Source organism: Theropithecus gelada, chromosome X (genome assembly GCF_003255815.1).
Source record: "Theropithecus gelada isolate Dixy chromosome X, Tgel_1.0, whole genome shotgun sequence".
Taxonomy (NCBI): domain Eukaryota; kingdom Metazoa; phylum Chordata; class Mammalia; order Primates; family Cercopithecidae; genus Theropithecus; species Theropithecus gelada.
The window spans coordinates 149,225,732-149,244,024 of NC_037689.1; the positions used below are offsets into that span (position 1 = coordinate 149,225,732).

Here is an 18,293-nt window from a genome sequence, read left to right on the forward strand (position 1 = left end):
CTCCCAACCCCCTCGGCCCACTCCGTCGCCCCCACCCCTCCTTCCTCCACTCGGCCAGGAGACCCGGCGGCCCGGTGCGCAGGGCAGCGCGACGATCGCGGCCTGGCGATCGGGGCACTGCGGTCGTGGCGCGCGAGGCGCGGGGCGCGAGGCCAGCCCTGGCGCGGCGGGGTGTGGGGGGCGGGCAGCTGCGGAGCTCCCAGAGGAGAGCAGGGGCAGGCAGGGGGGTGCCGAGGTAATGGGCAGGGCCTGGGCGCCCGGCTGCGAGGGGCGGGTTTCCAGGCGCACTTCGGCCCTGGAGGGGCGGGCGACAGGGTACCTGGGGCGGTGGGAGGGCAGCAGGGAGGGAGGGAGGAGACGACTGGGCCGGACCGGGGGGCTTGGCAGACGGGGAGCAGGTGGGCGGGGACAGGGCCCCTGCTGGAAGAGGCGCAGCAGCGAGGTGGCGGGCTGCGTGCGCAAACAGGGCGGCCGCCTTCTGGGCCCGGAGAACGGTGAGGCCATTTGGGTTGGGTGTCCCAGTCCCGAGGGCACGGTTCAGTGTCCAGGGCCAACGAGCCGGGCGCAGGGCATTGTTGGAGAGGGAAGAGCTAGAGGCCTGGCCGGGCCAAGGTGATGGGGGGGTCTTGAGCAGCCCCGGGAGAAGATTGTTGCTGGGTCAGGGCGCTGGTGTCCACCGAAGGTGGGCGAGGACAGGCACTTTCAGAGCTGGTCTGAGTGGAAAGGGACAAGGGGGCCCCAGAGTTTGAGTTTGAGCATAATTTGGGAGTTGTCGTGTCACTGGGTGGGTCGATGAGTCATGCGATTTGGAGATCACGGAGCCGTTTCCTGGCGATCAGTTCTGAGGGATGGAAATAAGGTCTAGGGTATGGAGAAGTGGTTTGGAGGCCATGTCTTGGGACACCAGGTGCTCTGGTGGTCACCAGGCTTCATGTGAAGGACTTTGGGAGTTGTGTCCCAGAGGGCTGAGATTCAGAAGCTTCAGTCTGGGGTGGAGTTAAGCAAGGTCTTTGTGGTGGCCAGTTCCCTGCCTTCCTTCCTTTCCAGGCTGTCAGGATTCAGCTGTGTTCCTGTGGGGAGTGGGTTAAAAATTCCTTCCGCCTACAGTCAGCTTTACAGTATCCACCAGGGGCAGGAGGGACATATACATGTATGGCTGCAGCATCATTCTCTGTCGTGGAGCCCTCACGCTTGCTTCCTTATTGTTGCCATAGTAACTGTCTATTGATGGTGTATTTATAGGGGAAGAAGCAGGCGCTACATTTTGGGGAGGGAGGGGGAAGAGGCCTCATGGCAGGCGGCAGCAGCAGTGAAGGTGGCTACAGAATTGCTAATGGAGTGGACCATGCCGTGGGAACTGTTTTGGGGGGTTCCCGGCTCGACTGAAGCTTAAAAATGAACTGATGACTTTAGCAGATGCGTCAGGATAACATGTATTTGGGTCTATGATAGGTGTGACATATAGCCATCTTTGACCAAGGCTAGGTGTGTGGGGGACAAAAGATGGATATATATAATCTATTATGTAAATTTTTCCACATTTTAAAAAAAACCACTGCAGTTTCCTTTGATAAGCAATGCAACATATTTTTCTCTCTTCCCTTATTAGTTAAGACTATATGCATTCTTTTCAAACCCAGATACAACAGCTCCATTTTTCTTCAATCAAAAAATCCTCGCCATGAGGCATACTACATCCACACCCTCACCACATAAAGCTCAGCTATCCATAATGCAAGCATAATTTTGAGATCATATTCCATCTTGGTTCTGACAAACATTGAGGGCCAACTGTCTCACAAGGCAGTCCCATCTGTTGGCAAATTCACATGTTGATAGTTTTGAATGGGATTGTTACAGGTTTCAAAAGAGAAAGCCCCTTGATGTAGCTTTTCCACAAATAGGTGTCAGATTTGCTGTTTTACCTTTAATTTTCCTTCCTTCCTTCCTTCCTTCCTTCCTTCCTTCCTTCCTTCCTTCCTTCCTTCCTTCCTTCCCTCCCTCCCTCCCTCCCTCCCATCTATCTTTCTTTCTTTCTTTCTTTCTTTCCTTCTTTCTTTCTTTCTTTCTTTCTTTCTTTCTTTCTTTCTTTCTTTCTTTCTTTCTTCCTTTCTTTCTTTCTTTCTTTCTTTTCTTTCTTCTTTCTTTCTTCCTTTCTTCCTTTCTTCCTTTCTCCCTTCCCTTCCCTTCCTTCCTTCCTTGCTTCCTTCCTTCCTCTCTCTTTCTTTTCTTTCTTCTTTCTTTCTTGCTTTCTTGCTTTCTTTTCTTTCTTGCCCAAATTGGAGTGCAGTGGCGCAATCTCGGCTTACTGCAATCTCCGCCTCCCTGGTTCCAGTGATTCTCCTGTCTCAGCCTCCTGAGTAGCTGGGACTACAGGCGTGCACGGCACCGTGCCCAATTAATTTTTGTGTTTTTAGTAGAGATGGGGTTTCACCATTTTCTGGTCAGGCTGGTCTCAAACTCCTGACCTCAGGTGATCTGCCCACCTCAGCCTCCCAAAGTGTTGGGATTACAGGCATGAGCCACTGCGATAGCCTAAATTATTGATTTATATCCCAACTGTTTGCCAAAAGGATTAGGTGACATATTATGCATGCACAATAAGACACTGAAAACATAAATAGAAAGCTGTATACCACATCACAGGAGAGAAGCATATGTGCTTAACAACTGGGCTTCCAGTGTGCCTGTACTTGACTGGCAATAGTGACGCTGTACTTCCTGGCAGCCTAGGCAAAAAGGAGGGCTCAATGGATTCCGCAGTTCACGTGTCTTACAACCAGTTAGTCATAAAACCAGAGCTTCTGCTTGGGGAGGGGAGCAGTGGGGTGATTGCTCCCAGATGTGGACAGCTCAGCAAGGGCTCCAGAATGTGTGTATGAGTGGGCGTGTGTGTTGTGGGGAGGGACAGAGGGAGCAGTGTGCTGTGACCACAGTTTAAGTACTGGCTGGATAGCTCCTTAGCAGGAGAAAGGCTTTCGGACAATAGCTCACATTAGGGGCAACTCTTCTAGTTGGCATCTCAGTGTTGGTCATCTAAATTCATGTCTTGATACTCTACTGCTATAGGATTTAATGCAAAGAGAGAAGAGAGGCCTGGTTCCAGAACATTCCAGGTATCTTGCCTCTTTGTCTGGTGAAGATGAACACAGTGGGTCACCTGGGCTTGGGTCTTCTGGATATGCCTGGGAATATGAAGAATGCAGCATTGCTGTGCATGGAGGATGAGACCCTGTAGAAGATGTGTCAATTGAAGATTGCTGTAGGCTAGTCCCAGCAGGGCAGTGACTTTTGAGATGGTTGATGATGTGTTAAGCTTTGTTTTCAGGGAACGTGCTTGTCATTGGAGGTATCTGTGACTCACCATTGTGATCAAAATTAGTTGTGAATTCTGGTCCTGCCACTGTCACTGTTGATTTGCTTAACCTTGTCTGAGCACGTCTCTCTGGGCTTTATTTCCTCATCTATCTCTGAGGTCCTTTCCAACTGGAAGTTGCAAAGATTCATTGAGGGGAGCAAGGAAGGAGGAGCCTCAGTCTGTAGGAGCTTTCCTTTCTTAAAGAAAAAGGTCAACCCCTGGTTCTTATAGATGCTCAGAACATGTTCTTGGGGGAAAACGCTTAAAGGTTTGCTTTGGGCCCTGCTGGGCCTGGGGAGGTCTCTGGAGAAGAGCTTGGGGCAGAATCAGAAGCAGCAGAAGCTATGGGTGGCTGCATGGAGGATGATGCACCCCACAAGGTGCTGCTTCAACCTTTTGACCAGGCCAGTGGGAAGGGGGCACATCCTAGAGCCAAGAGGGTTCCCTGTAAATTTCTAGATGTGGTTTCACTGCAACTTTGCTTTTCTCTTACTCCAGAGAAGTGAGACCCTGGAGCTGAGGGAGCATCATGGCAGGTGAGTTTTTCCAGACCTGGGCAGAGCCGTGGAGGGTCATGCTTAGGGGTTCATGAGTCAGGTTTCAAGTCCTTCCCAGCTTCCCTGCCGCCCACCCCCCAAGGGGCCCTGTAGCCATTTTCCAAATAGCTGAGTAGCAGTTTTGCCCTCTCAACACTTTGGCTCCCTTCTGGAGCATATGTTACTTGTAGATGTGTACCTACCCAGACTTGCCTGAGTGACACTAACGTGACAGGCCATAGGACCTGGGGAAGGGTGCTTGCCCACTGGCAAAGACATGCCAGCTTGGGCATCCACGGGGAGTTGCTTTACATGGGAACCAGGAAGTCCCACCTCTAGGTGAACAACAGGAGCAAACGTCACCTCTTCTTTCATCCTTCACAGTCTCAACTTAGGCTTATGTGGGTGCAGAGCTCAAGCTATTCTGGTCAGCCTAGTTGTAGCTGGGTCTCTCTCTCTGGAATAAGTAGATATGCGCACCATCCAAAGACAGTATTGTAGGGGGAGTCTGTGCCCTGTCTGTAAAGGCTTAGACTCTCCATCTGAGCCCTGCTACTTCCCATCCCCAGAGGTGCTCTTAGGCTCGTGTATGCCCACTTGTCTGATCTAGCCCAGGCTGGCTTTGCATTAGGCTTTCTTGAACAAGACTATTGATGCCAGACAACCTGGTGGCACAGGTGGATGTTCAGGTGGAGGAATGCCACCCTGGTAGAGTCTTCTAGGATTATCTGGTATTAGTTCTACCAGTATCAGCCTTAAAGAGGAATACATTCTCATTGCAAGGGCTCCAACTTTCACTTTTCAAGGTGATGCAAAAGATACTGGAGATTTAGTCACTGAAGATTGCCTACTCACAGTCCTTATTCTTTATTGTTCCTGTGCAACGTGCACTTTCCTTGCAGTTGGCTCCCATTTTCTTCCATGTAACCAGGGGCCTGAGCCTTGTTGGGGCCATGGTATTCTAGACAGTTGTATCATGGCACCATAGAATGTCAGCCTTTCCATCCCTTTTACAAAGGGCTGGCCATGTCCTTTGATCAGAAGCCTAGTGTCTTGCCTGCTCACTCGGCCTTGTTTCCCTGCGTAATTATGCTTCAGTTGCTGGGCTGGGCCTGGTTTGAAGGAGCCCCTGGGCATCTCCCCATTCCAGGCCTCAGTAGGGCTCTCTCTTCAGTTTTTCTGGAGGCCAAGGATGCCCATTCGGTCCTGAAACGATTCCCTCGTGCCAATGAGTTCCTGGAGGAGCTGCGCCAGGGCACCATCGAGCGAGAGTGCATGGAGGAGATCTGCAGCTACGAGGAGGTCAAGGAAGTGTTTGAGAACAAAGAGAAAACGGCATGTACCACCCTGGGGCTGGTTCTGGGAGTAGAAGTAGCCTCAGGAATAACAAGAACAGGCCCTGGTAATGCAGATGAGTCAGAAGCAAGGAAAGCCACCCAGCGTAAGGCATAGCCACTAGGGCCATCAAGGAGCAGATAAAGTCCGTACAGTCCCATTGTCTGACTCTTTTGGGGTCCTCCTCACTTGGGAGCATTGTCCTTTGCCCTTGGTACATTCTGCTGCCTCTCTAGTAACTCTCTGAGACAAGTCAGATGGGGAAGGGTAGGAAGCAGCAGACTTACTGAAGGTCTCTGAGCCCACCTGGAGCTTGGGCTTCTCGTAAGTACCCTTTTTTCTTTTGCAGATGGAGTTCTGGAAGGGATACCCAAATGCAGTATACTCAGTCCGAGACCCCTCACAGAGCTCAGATGCCATGTACGTGGTGGTACCCCTTCTGGGGGTGGCATTGCTGATTGTCATCGCCTTGTTCATCATCTGGAGGTGCCAGCTGCAGAAAGCGACCCGTCACCACCCCTCCTATGCTCAGAACCGGTACCTAGCCAGTCGCGCCGGGCACACCCTCCCCCGGGTCATGGTGTACCGGGGTACCATGCATAGTCAAGGGGAGCCTTCTGGGCACCGAGAGGCAGTGAGCAGCCCCCAGGTGGTGGTGGGGCCCAGTCGGGGGGGCAGGACCACAGTCCGACTCGAGAGCACTCTCTACCTCCCTGAGCTCTCTCTCTCCAGACTGTCCAGCACCACCCCTCCCCCCTCCTACGAGGAGGTGACTGCGCCCCAAGAGAGCAGCAGTGAGGAGGCCAGCATGTCTTACAGCGACCCACCCCCAAAGTACGAGGAGATAGTGGCCGCCAACCCTGGCGCTGACAAATAGTGGGACGTTTATGCCCTGTCCCGGATGAACGCCTCTTTCTGAGGTCTCATATTTTCTTTTGAACTTTTTAAAGACTGTGCCACCACAAAACAGCCTTAGCCTCCTTGTTGCCAAATAATTCCCTAACTGCGGAGTTTTAGGAAGTCAGCTGTCACAGACAAGTGGGGAGGGTGGGGGTAGGGACCACGCATGAGTCAAAGCTCCCAGAAGAGCCAAAGGCCAAAGTGCCCAACTCTTTGGGATGACCCCCAAGCCTCCAACATCCTGTCTTTCCATCAGGAACTGGCTTCTCTTATGCCAAAGGAATCACCCCATTGAGTTGATTGTAACCAGAATGTCCAAAGGCCCGGCCCGGGGGCTGTGGGGCTGGCTGGAGGCCTGTCTGTGTCTGGAGCCCTGGACCACAGGGGTAAGGGAGGGAAGCCAGCCTTTCAGCACCCCTTTCCCTCCACAGTTCTGTGCTTTCTGTCCTTGCTTATATTTGGAGGACAGGGACAAGGATTGAGCAAAAACAAAGTGAAAAAAATCATGACAAATAAATAATGAACACAATAGAACAAAACTCTACCACCCGGGCCGTTCATAGGAGGCCAAGGGAAATTGATCACATGGATCTGTGATGCCCACCTGCCCCAAAACCTGTCCCCACATTCCTGGAAGGAGGACAGGGTGTGTGAAGCATGAGGGCCAGAGGGCTGGGTGGCAGAGTTTCCTCATCCACATTGACCAAGGGGCCCACGTGGACTCTGCCATTCAGTTTCTAGTGTGCTTGTCTCTCCAGACATGTGGACCAGCTGTGTTCAAACCACTACCCACTGGCATGAGCCTACTTTTTGTGAATGGTGCATTGAAATTGAACTTCAGATTGAGAATTTCTCCTTAATGATGGTGCCCATCTCGGGAGAAGATCCTAAAGTGTCCCTTTTAAAACACTTGTGGAGAAGCCCGTGGCCTGGAGTCGAAGGCCCATTTGGGGTTTGCTCTGCTGTTGCCAGGTGCCAGTCTGTTTTCAGTGAGGCTATGGACAGCAGTAGGGCAGAAGGCACCTGCCCTTTAACTGTCAGTGACCATGCTAGACACTGTTGATACCGCCTCCCCCTACTTCCGTCTCCATCCTCTTGACCTCGACACCAAACCATTTCTCCTCTGTGGTGCTTTAAAAACTGTAGCAAATTTTTGTGTGGTGCAAGAATGCATGGCCTGGGTCTATTGGCAACCACAGCAGTTTAAAACTCACCCAGTTGACAAGCTTCTTTCTATCAAAATATCTCTCTAAGGCAGACATTGGGACTCATTCCTTGAATGCAGCCCTGCCTTCAGGCCACAGAGGACTTCTGGAGGCTGCTATAGCCCTGAGGACTTGCCCTGGGACGTGCTTCCAGTGAGAAGGCTTGTGTCCCTATCCCAGTGAGGCCACCAGCTTGGACCACTCGACCCTGTGGCTGGGGTTTTCCATCCTTCCCCCTACCTCATAGGCCTGTTGGAGGCTGACTGAGCAAATGCCTGTGAAGTGCTTGAAGTGCCAGGAAGCCAGTGAGGTTTGCCTTAGGAAGAGTCTTCTAGAAAGGTGCAGGTTGTAAGGAAGCAGTCTTAGCTGAGGCCCTCATATGCCTCTGATGTTGAGTCTCCACTTGGGGAGTCAATCTCCCGTCAGTTGACCCTTTCCATCCTCTCGTCCTCCCCAGAGCTCCCTGATGCCAGAGATGCTAAGCAGGTGACATTCTACCTTTCATTCCTTTGTCTTTCCTTCCCCTGGGCCTTCAACATTGCACTCTTGCCCTTCGTCACAAAGCGGTTTTTGGCTTAGAAGGCCCCTGCTTTTTCCATGTTGGGGGACCTGGGGAAACCTGAAGCTCGGGGCTAGCCCTGGCTCTCCCAATATTTCTTCAAGTAGGTGCCAGAGTGTGACCTGGGAGCAGGTGAGAAGAAACTTATCCTAAGTCTACTCAGCACAGAGCCGGGCATGAGCTCCGCTGATCAGAGCCAAAGGGAGCTTGCCAAGAAATGCCCGCTGCCTTTGGCATCTGAGTTGCAGCTGGGTGGTAATGGGAGAGAGCAGGAAGAAGCCCAAGGCCTGGCCCATGGAGAGCAGCATGTGTCCTTCAGGGACTGAGGACAGGCCATGGGAAGAGTCACAGGTGGTTGCTTAAGGCCTGTGGTGTTCGGTTCAGATGCTTCATGATGTTCTGCCAGGTGGGGTTGCACCATGGTCTCTGGGATGGTTTTTGCAGCACATTGTAGAAAAAAGACTGTACAGCACACAGCGGCATCACTCCTTGCGGTGCACACTTGGCTTTTACGAATGCCCTGTACATATCTTTTCAAACTCTGTCTTTGTATGGAGGTGGATTTGATACAATGCTAACTCTTTTGTGGCTACATTTTTGTTGTTTTTGGAATTCTGTGTGTGTGTGTGTGTGTCTGTGTGTGTGTGTGTGTGTATCTAAGTGTGCACGTTGCCTTTTCTCATTGCTTATCTGAAACAATAGCTGGTGTGCAGCTATATTTGTACCAGGAGGGATCCGGTCTGAAAAGAGGAATGTCACCTCCCCTCCCAGGGCTGAGTAGCCTGATGACAGGACCCTGAGCAAGGAAAAGTGACATTAACTATTGGACGCCCAACCCCCAAAGTTGTCATCCTTTGCCTCCTTGAAAAAGGCTTTGGAAGAAGACAAAGCAGCTCCATTCTGCAGGCCTCCACCCTGTGCAACGCCCGCTCACACGCCCTTTTGGCATGATGCCCCTGGCCCAGGCTCCTGTTCTGCGGGCGTCAGCAGCTGAAAGAAATCTGAGCACTCCTGGGCATGTTTTTTTTTTTTTTTTTTTTTTTCTTTTTGTGGAAAGATGTGTGACTATGGACTTTGGGTATGGCGGGGCTAGTTACTTAGATGTTTTTCATTTTTCAAAAAGAAGTCTTTAAAAATTTCTTGAAATGTGACTGTCACTTGTTTTCAACCAAAAACTTTTTAAGATTTTTTAAAAGAAAAATCGAGATCCTGTCCCTCCCCCAACTCCCCATTGCCTCTGGTTTTCAAAATGAAAGCACAAGTGCAAGAGTGGGGTGCACAGGTGCCTGGCGTGTGCACACCACCCACACAGCTGCGTTGAGCGCTGGCTGAGGGAGATGCAGTGCTGAGCAGTCAGCCCCAGGAGGTCTCTCTTTCAACTTCCAATCCCACTGCCATGAATGTGAATTCCTTAGGGTGCTTCCAGAAACAGGAGTCTGCCTGATCTGTCGGACATCGCCTTTTTGGTAGCCCGAATATGAGGAATTCAGGACAGGAAAGTGTCTTTTTGTCAAGTAGTCAGAGCCAAATGGTTCCCCTCTCCCGGTGGGTGGAGCATCACAACCCCCAGCCGGAGCTGATGTTTTGACAACCAAATGACATCCCATGAGAAGGAAGAAAAAAAAAGTTAAACACTGCCTCTAGATTGTTATTTTGTCCGAGAGAGAGAGATCATGGAGAGAGTCTCACTCACGGAGGCTCTGTCTTTCTAGGAGTATGCATGTGTGCTGTCTCATGTGTGGACACTCACAGTTGAGGCTGAGATGGATGTCTTGGCAGTAGAGCTGCTGGTCTAGGTGGCTTTTCAGCTTGACAAGTAATGAACCTCCATTTCAGGACTTCACCGATTCAGAAACAAGCACAGCCCCCCACCCCCCTGCCATGGAACTCTACTGATACTAATCACTACAATTAGCTAATTTAAAAGTACAGTAATCAGACTGCTTGCAACTATAGTAAAAGTCTATTAATTTGAAGCCCACTACTTCAGAACTTCGAGAAAATCACAACTCAAGACAATTCACAGTAGCTGTGATTCTGGCTACATAAAAATATTTGAAATATTCTTCCCTTTAGCCAATGTTCAGGGTCTTTTGTGAAATCCGGTTTAAAATGAGTACCCTTTTCAAAGAAAAGGCTCAAGATATTAAGGATCCCTTCACCGTGCCTTCAGCTTTGCGGTTCAGCACTTCTTGTATGTACAGGGTGATCGCTTGTTCTCTCTCCATCGCAAGGATGTTGGATATTGCAGCCTTTCACTCTACTCCTTTATTTATCCTGTGAATAACATAGTTTGTGAACTGGACTGCAATTTAAACTAATACACATGATGTATCTTTCTAAATATTCTGTAAAGCAGATGCTTCACTGTCAGACTGGCCGCTCCATCATTCGCCTCCAAATATTCAAACGTGGGAGCTTTTCCTTTCAGACTGTGGGCAGCGAGTCTCTCTCTAGCAAGAATTTCTCTGACAAACATACCCAAATAGCACACCCTCTCAAGCTCAATGCCTCAACAGTTGTTTCACTGTACTGACATCTGACTGCTGAACAGTGCCTGCCCTTTACCCACCCCCAGCCTTCAGATCTTCAAGATTGGGACAAATCCCCCAGCTGCTTTTGCCTCTCAATCCATCTCCCCTCACAGATGCCACTTTCCCAGGCCTGAACACATCTGCTATTTCATTCTGACATTGTGAATTTGTGACAGTGGAAACCCTGATATGTGCAACTGAGCTTATAGAAATAATTACTGTGAAATTGATTAATTTTGGTACCACTTTAAACTGTGCTTGTATTCATGTGTTAACCCTTGTCAGCTGGGAAATCTGTGCATTCGGTAATATGTCAGCATTTCACTGGAGCCTGGGAACAACAGACAAACTTGCTTCTGATTTCTCTCTCTCTCTCTTTCTTTTCATAATTGTTGAGTTTGGCTGTTACATTTTGTCTTCTTCTTTACAAGAAAACAATAATAATAAAGAGCAAATGGCATCCACTTGAATCCTGTCCTCATCCATCTTGGATCCCTACTGACTCCCAAACTTCCAAGGGGTATGGGTGGTTGTGGGTCAGGCTGTAGGTAAGGAAGTAGCCCAAACCAGTCCAGGAGCAGGAAGCAGATATGTCCTGGGTCCTAAAGTTTGTCCCCAGTGTGTAAAATGATCTCCTGACCTGTCCTTCTGGGATGAAGTTAGTAAGATCTGTCACAAATCGCAGCTAGAAACTTCCTAGTCAGATTATCCCTGCTTACTAACAGAGGTGTCCCTTGCTGGAAGGATGCCCTGCTTGGTTTCAAAGCTGGGAGAGGAGTAGAAGGTGTACAGTACTCAGGTTTTGCCCTGGCTGGGCTTCCTGAGTTCTAAGGATGGCAAGGGTCAGGGATTGTTCAGAGGGCAATAATGCCCAGCTTCTGCACAGAGGAAACATGGTCTTAGCCCTCAGAGATTCCCAGCTGTGGGTATGCAGAGAGATATAGCCACAGGAAGTCGCAAGTGCTAGTTGTGCCAACTCCAAGTAATGAAAGTAATCTGTCCTTTAATCGGGAAGACCCTAGAAGTGATGGGACAATGGCAGTGAAACTTGGGACCTCCTTAGAAGACCGAATATGGAGCCCAAATGCCATGAATGGCAGCCAGAGGCCTTGGGGAGATGGGGCTTGAGTGATGCTTACCTTCTGGGGATGCTGGAAAGTCAAAGGAAGGCCCTTCAGGCACACAGATGGGGTCATATTCTGAACATGGGTTTTGAACTTTAGGCTCTTTTGCCAGAGACAAATGTTCTAGGCAGTGACTTAGGGTCCCAGTTTGCGCATGCAAGGAAGTTAATACATGAAGGATGCCCTAGGCTTCCAAAGTCCCCCTTATGCACCATCCAGTGGACTGGGCCTCCCTTGCTAATCTAGCCACAGGTTCTGGGGCCAAGGCACTTGCTTATAGACGATGAGGGCAAGTCAGGGGCAGGGACTTAATGGGGTGATGGTGGAGGGAGACGGTTCTACCCCCAGAGACAGGGGATCAGGTGAAAAGCAGACCCTGTGCCTCAAGGGTGTGGCTTGGGAAGGTGGGGTCCCTCTCCTTGCCCTCTCCCCAGCCTCCCATCCTGCACCAGTGCCACTCCCTCATAGTAGCTGGCCTGAGGCTACAAGGAGTGACAGGATGGAAGGGCAGCGGGGAAGACGCCTGAATTGTGATTATAAATGATCATAGCCAGCATTTATTGAGCACTTAGTATATGCCAAGCCTTGTACATGCACTGACTGACACAATCCTCTCTAGAAACTTGTGATATGGGGTTTATAACTAACCCTAGTTTACAGCAGAGGGAAGCAAAGCCAGCAAAGGCATGCCATTTGACGAAGATCTCACAGAAAGGAAGTCCTGGCTCCATCATGTGAATCCAGGTCTGTCCTGATGTCCCCACCCCAGGCCATGCACCTAGCACTGCTGGTCCCTTTTGGGGAAGGGTGACTTTGCGTTGGTTTTGTGTTGACTATAGGTCCCTCCAAAGTGCTCCCTTCCTTTCCCTGCCCTGTTGGTAACCCCATTTGGGCAGGGACCATGTATAACTTTTCTCACCACTTCTGCCCTAGAACACAGTACAGTGCCTGGATCACAGTAAGTGTTCAATTTTTAAAAACGTATTGACTGATTGTGTTCTAGAATTGGAGCCCAAGCTCTATGCATTAGTTTGCTTGGGCTGCCAAAACAAAATATTACAGGCTGGGGAGCTTAAACCACAGAAGAATTTCTCAAGGTTCTAGAGGCTGGAAGTCTGAGATCAAGGTGCTGGCAGGGTTGATTTCTTTTGAGACTTGTTTACTTGGCTTGCCGATGGCCATCTTTTCCCTGTGGCTTCACAGTATCTTCCCTCTGTTCTTTTCAGTGCTCTCAATCTCCTCTTCCTTATAAGGATGCCAGTCAGATTGGATTAGGTCCTACCCCATTGACCTCATTTCCACTTAATTAGTCCTTAATTACTCCTACAGTCACATGTTGAGGTCCTGGGGGTTTACAACTTCAACATATGAATTTTAGGGGGACAAATTTTGGCTCATAATGCTCCACTCATGGCAGGAAGACTCTTTGTTGCTCCTTCCTCCAACCTAAGCACATCATGCACATTCTGGAAAATCTTGAAGGGTGAACATCACAGCTTCTCTGAGATGCTGGCAAATACAGAGGGGCACCTTGTCAGTCTCCAACCAGGCCCCAAAGCAGTTTCTTCCCTGCCACACTGGACAGACTTGGGACAGCTGCCAAAAGTCTCCACAGGGCAGGTGAGTTGGGAAAGGAGAAGTGGGCTTCAGAATGCTTCTTCCAGGGTTCGTCTGTGGGAAGTGATGTGAGAACCCAAAGCCTGAAGAAGAGACAAAACGTTTGTGCCCCACAGGTTGTTTTTATAGACAAAATATATTGTTTTGGGGAATCACAAGACCGCCAGATCCAATGACATTAACTTTCAGCATTTTCTCTGAAGAGCTCAAACTGCTTGATGGGTTCAGTTTCACTAGGATTTCTGAGCTATAAAAATAGAGACTGGGTAACATTTCATATCAGGCTGATTGCATGGGATTACAGGAGCCCAGAGGGTGGGCCAATTGGTGGTGGCACTGCTGGGTCCTTGGGCTGATAGGACATATAGGGGTGGGTGCTGGCAGAGCATGATGCTCCACAAGCTGGGGCATGCAGGCCCTGGCTGCCTGGAGCTCTGGGCATAGCTGCAGGTTGGGGAAACATCAGAACAGCTGTAGCAATGGTGCATGATGAACTTTATGCTAGGGGAAGTCCAGAGGGCTGAGGCTGGGGGCTTCCAGAGAAAGTCTTCCTGAGGAAGCCATGGCCAACCAAAGTGAAGGATGGGTAAGAATCAGCCAAGCAAAGACCATGCAAGACAATTCAGACAGGCAGAGGGGCAGCACGTGAAGAGGCCTGGAGTTTAGCAAGTCCATCGTGGTTTTAAGGAAACAGAAGACAGGGTAGCATGAGGATAAAGACCTGTGCAAGATGAGATTTGCAAGATACATGGAGGTGAGCCCATGTTAGGCCCTTTAGGCAGCATTCAGAGCTGTAGTCTTTACCCTAGTGATAAGGGGAGGCCACCAAGGGGTGTCTTAAGGAGCAAGAGGGCATGGCCAGGCATGCTTTGCCAGCCATGTGGAAAACAGGCTGCGGGAGCTGAAGAATAAGAGAAGTCAGGGAGGTCAGGTTATTGCCATCGCCCAGGCAAGAGACAGCAATAGGATGGATGAGGCTGATGACAGAAGAGACAGAGAGAAATAGACTGTTGAGAAGGTTTTTACTCAAACTTTGATAGGCACAAGACCATCTGATTGTTTAGAATGCAGATCTCCAGATCCCACCCTCAGAGTCTGACACCTTGAGTCCAGGGTTGGGCCAGGCATGTGCATTGTGGCCAGATCACTCAGTTGATTCTTCTGCAGGGGATCTTTGCATCACATTGGAAGAAACACTGAATTCTCTATTCAGGAGGTAGAACCATGCATGGTGACTGATTGCATTGGGAAGGGGTAGCAAGTAATCCCAGATGACTCTCAGGTTTAGGGGCTCAGATAGTAGAGTAGATGGTAGGGCCATTCCCTGGGAAGGGTCACAGTTGAGGAGGAGAAGGTTTAGGGGAGCAAAAGACTACAGGTTTGAGTTGACGTGTTGCATATGTGGTGTATAGTGCATTTGAGTGTAGTTGAGGAGGGAGGCCTAGGCTGCAGCAGAAGAGATCAGAATTGCTTGAGGTCTCAGAAAGACAACAAGTGGTCTTGAGTGGGGACCCAATGGCCCAGAAGGGAGGCCAGACAGGTGGGAGGAAAAGCACTGGAGTATGGAGCCCTGAAAACCAAAGGTCTAGAGTGTTTCTAGAAGGAGACAGTAGACAATGATGTGAAATGCTTTCAAGAAGCCAAGAAAGATGACAGCCAAAGTGAATTCATTGTATGGAGCCATCAGGGGGTCATTGGTGACCTTGGCAAGGGGTGGTTTCAGTTCCATAGTGACTGAAGAAGCCAGACTAGAATGAGCAGTGGGATGCCTGGGAGGCAACAAGTGGAGACAGTGCATATGATGAAGGCAACATTTTCCAGGAGTTGAGAGTTTAATGGCATAAGACAAGATGCTAAGGGGGGATCGTTTTGTTTTCTAACATTCAAGTCATTCCAATCCAACCACTATTTAGTAATCTTCCAATATGCTGGGCAGCATGCTAAGTGCTGAGGGGCCAGCAAACAAAGCAGACAAGGTCTCTGTTGATCTCTGTCTTCTAAGAGTGAAGGGCAGGTCAGAGTAGAATAGGGGCTAGAGGATGTTTTCTGAAATTCTCTAGAGCCACCTTCTCCTTGGGACTTCCTCTTGGTTTGCGAGGACCCTGGAGTGTTAATGTGATGACCTTGGTTTATTACTGAATCAGTGAATTGGGTCATATCTCAGCCCTCTCTTCCCACCACTGTCCAGCTTTTCCATCTGTAAAATGGGGGCATAGTGGGAATAGTGTCCACTTCATAGATGGGAACATCTGTCATTAGCTTCCTGTCTGAAAAAAAAAAAACAAAACAACCCATGCAGCTTCTCAGGGCTGTGCTTCCCACCTTGGGCCTTCTTTCCTCCTCTCCAACATCTTTCTCCAACTTGGAGGGGCAGCTGCTCATTGTGTTTTGAGCAGGTCATTGTCTGAGGTTTTGTACCACATTTTCTACTTCTTTCTTTGGCCTCTGATTCTCCTGATTTTTACATACACATCACAATTCAGCCATTCAGCACAGAAACAATTAAAAGCAGATGCATTTTGATCTGAGGAGTCACCACACAGCTGAGGCCAAGGATTTTGTGAGGTCACCTTGCTTAACCCCCCTTCCTGAGGATCAGGAAAGAGACTCTTTCCCACCAGCTCCAAGGGATCTCTGGACACAAGAGCAAAGTGCCCTAGCCTCTCAGCTGGGGGGCAGGGTGACACTGGGCCACAGTGTGACAGATAGGCAGGAAACAAACTCCTCTGTGTCTCTGAAACTTCTGCAGCTTTTGGGGGCAGGATTTCTTGGGCCAGTGAAGAGAAAAGGAGAAGGCGGAAGAAGGAGCAGGCAGTGACAGCAGCTGGCTGCACTAGGAGGCGCATTTCCCCCATTTCTGGGTGCTGTTCTTTGTCGCATGCAGGGTGGTCCCGAGTTGTTTCTAGGGCAGTCAACCAACAACAATTACCCTGAGCTCTTTGCAGCTCCACCTGAGCTGCTGAGGGAGCCTCCCCTTCTCGGGGGGAATCTTGAGGTGCTGTTCTGAAGGGACTCAGGGCACAGCAGGATGGTCTCCGGACCCCTAAGCCTGGAGGACTGGGCTGTTTGGGAACCACTTAGCATCTCAGCAACTGCAGTCCTACCTGTTGGTTTGAAAGCCAAGACTGACTCTATGTCTGCGTCTTTAACTTCCTTCTGCTGAAGCGGCTCCTCCCCCACCCCTGAGACTGTACCAGAGTTTCCACCCATGTAGGGAAGACGTTTCTACTGATCTGAGCCCACTTGGGAGGTAGCGAGCTGCCCCAGGAGGTGTACAGTCAGAGGCTGCAGAGGCTGGGGACATTGCTTGGGACAGATCTCCCTTGGGCCCCTCCTTCTTAGGTTTGCCAAGCTCTAGTGAGCACCCACCACACTCCCAGACAGACAGAGTGCAGCAGGGTTAAGGGCATGGCCACCACATAAACAGCTGCCTGCTATTGTCCCCACAGACAGATGGACTTCCTTCCTATCCATTTGATTCTCTGTTCACTAGAGCATGAACTTTGTGAGGACAGGGACCTCATCTCCATCCCCAGTGTCTAGCACACAGTCAATCTTGATTCAAGACAGAAAGCTGGAAATCAACGTGGCCCTGTCCCCATGGAAGTGGGTCCTAAGGGCTGCCCTAAGTGGCCCTGATACTTTTAATTTCCCTCTCTCTGCTCACAAGGTGGCCTTCCTTCCCTGGGCCAGCTATGGTCCCTGCAGTTTGACCCTGTGTCCTTCTGTCTGTCATCCCTGCCTCTTTAAGGAGAGGCGGGAGAGATGCAAGACTCTGCTAGTCCCCTTTCCCCTTCCTCTCTGGTGTAGGGAGGGCTTTGGGGCTCCAGGGATGACCTCAGTACCAGCTGCTTCCAGGAGCAGGAAGGAGAATTGTTTATGGGTCCATAAGGTTCATTAACAAGCCAAGAGGAAGCTCTCAGCTGCCTGGAAGATCCAGGTGCACCCATTTGCTTGGGTGTGGGGCTGTAGCTGCCTGAGACTGGGCTCTGAGCAGGACTGGGAGATAAGAAGTCATCACACCCAATGGCTTTTTTTACTTTCCTTCAAGACATTTGGCTTGAATGACCTCTTCCATAAAGCCCCAATATAAGAAAGTGGTAAGAGCTGAGCTGCTCTAGATGAAGAACAGCTAGAGTTTGCCTTGAAGCCCAGGCAGCCCCCACAAATCTCCCTAAAATTTCCATGTGAAGATGGGAAACTGAGGCTCCAAGCAGGTGAAGCAACTTGCCTAAGATATCCCAGTGGCAGGACTCTGAGTCACTCACAGATGTGCTGACTTTGGGCTGGGTTCCTGACATCTCCTGCTGCAGCTTGCAAGGGAGGTGGGAACATGGGGCAGACAGAGCTGCGACCCCGAGCCGCTGGGAACTGGAGCAGAGTGATCAGCTGACTGAACATCTGGAAGAAGCTAATGGTTGGAAGGCACTGTTGGAGGCAGGTGACCAGGCTGGCTGGGGGCAGGCAGAGAAGACAGACAGACACAAGGGCAGATGGGCAGGTAGGTAGGCAGCAGCCTGAGTTGGACACCTTCTCCGTGGGTGGCTGGGTGCCCTCTAGGTTTCAGCAAAAGCTTGGATGCAATTAACTGGATTTGTTTGGTCCCCAGTGGAGGCTCTGGGCTCACGATCCCCCTTAGGGAAAAAGATGATACGTTTCCTTTGGAGATACTTAACTTGAAAGGAGGGAGAGTTTTTGTCTTATTCTTTTCTGTTAATAAAATAGCTCTTATTTTAATAAAGATCCAAACCCTCCAGCAGACAGTTCATGGGAAAGAAATACAGAAGATCAATAAACATGTGAAAAATTGCTCAAGATTATTCATAATTAAGGCAATATAAATTAAAGCAACAATGAGATAGATATCATTTTTCACCCATTATGCCTTTTAAATAGGTGCATAATATTTCTGTTGATCAGACTGGGAAGAAACACAGACTTTCTTCTCCTAGGTGAGGCCTCACTTTGTACAGCCTCTTCGGAGGCTCCTTTGACAATATTGGTCCATATAGGTCAAAATAATCAACACACATACCCTAGAACCCCACAATTCCACTTCTAGGCACCCACTGTGCAAACACATTTACATATGTGTGCAGAGAGACATGTTCAGGAACGCTCAGTG

The 18,293-nt window shown here is 49.9% G+C and overlaps 1 protein-coding gene across 2 annotated transcripts; it reads left to right on the top strand.

The window, feature by feature from the left end:
* Positions 1-217: 217 nt before the first annotated feature.
* On the top strand, positions 218-6,663 carry PRRG3 (proline rich and Gla domain 3). Of its 2 annotated transcripts, none has more exons than XM_025372325.1 (4): positions 218-235; positions 3,857-3,894; positions 5,069-5,229; positions 5,579-6,663. In XM_025372325.1, exons 2-4 carry the CDS (start codon positions 3,888-3,890, stop codon positions 6,104-6,106), a joined length of 696 nt encoding a protein of 231 aa, XP_025228110.1. In that variant the 5' UTR covers positions 218-235; positions 3,857-3,887; the 3' UTR covers positions 6,107-6,663. The 2 variants fall into 2 exon arrangements, with proteins under 2 accessions (XP_025228110.1, XP_025228108.1); XM_025372323.1 differs by lacking the exon at positions 218-235 and adding an exon at positions 2,879-3,738.
* The last annotated feature ends 11,630 nt before the right edge of the window (positions 6,664-18,293 follow it).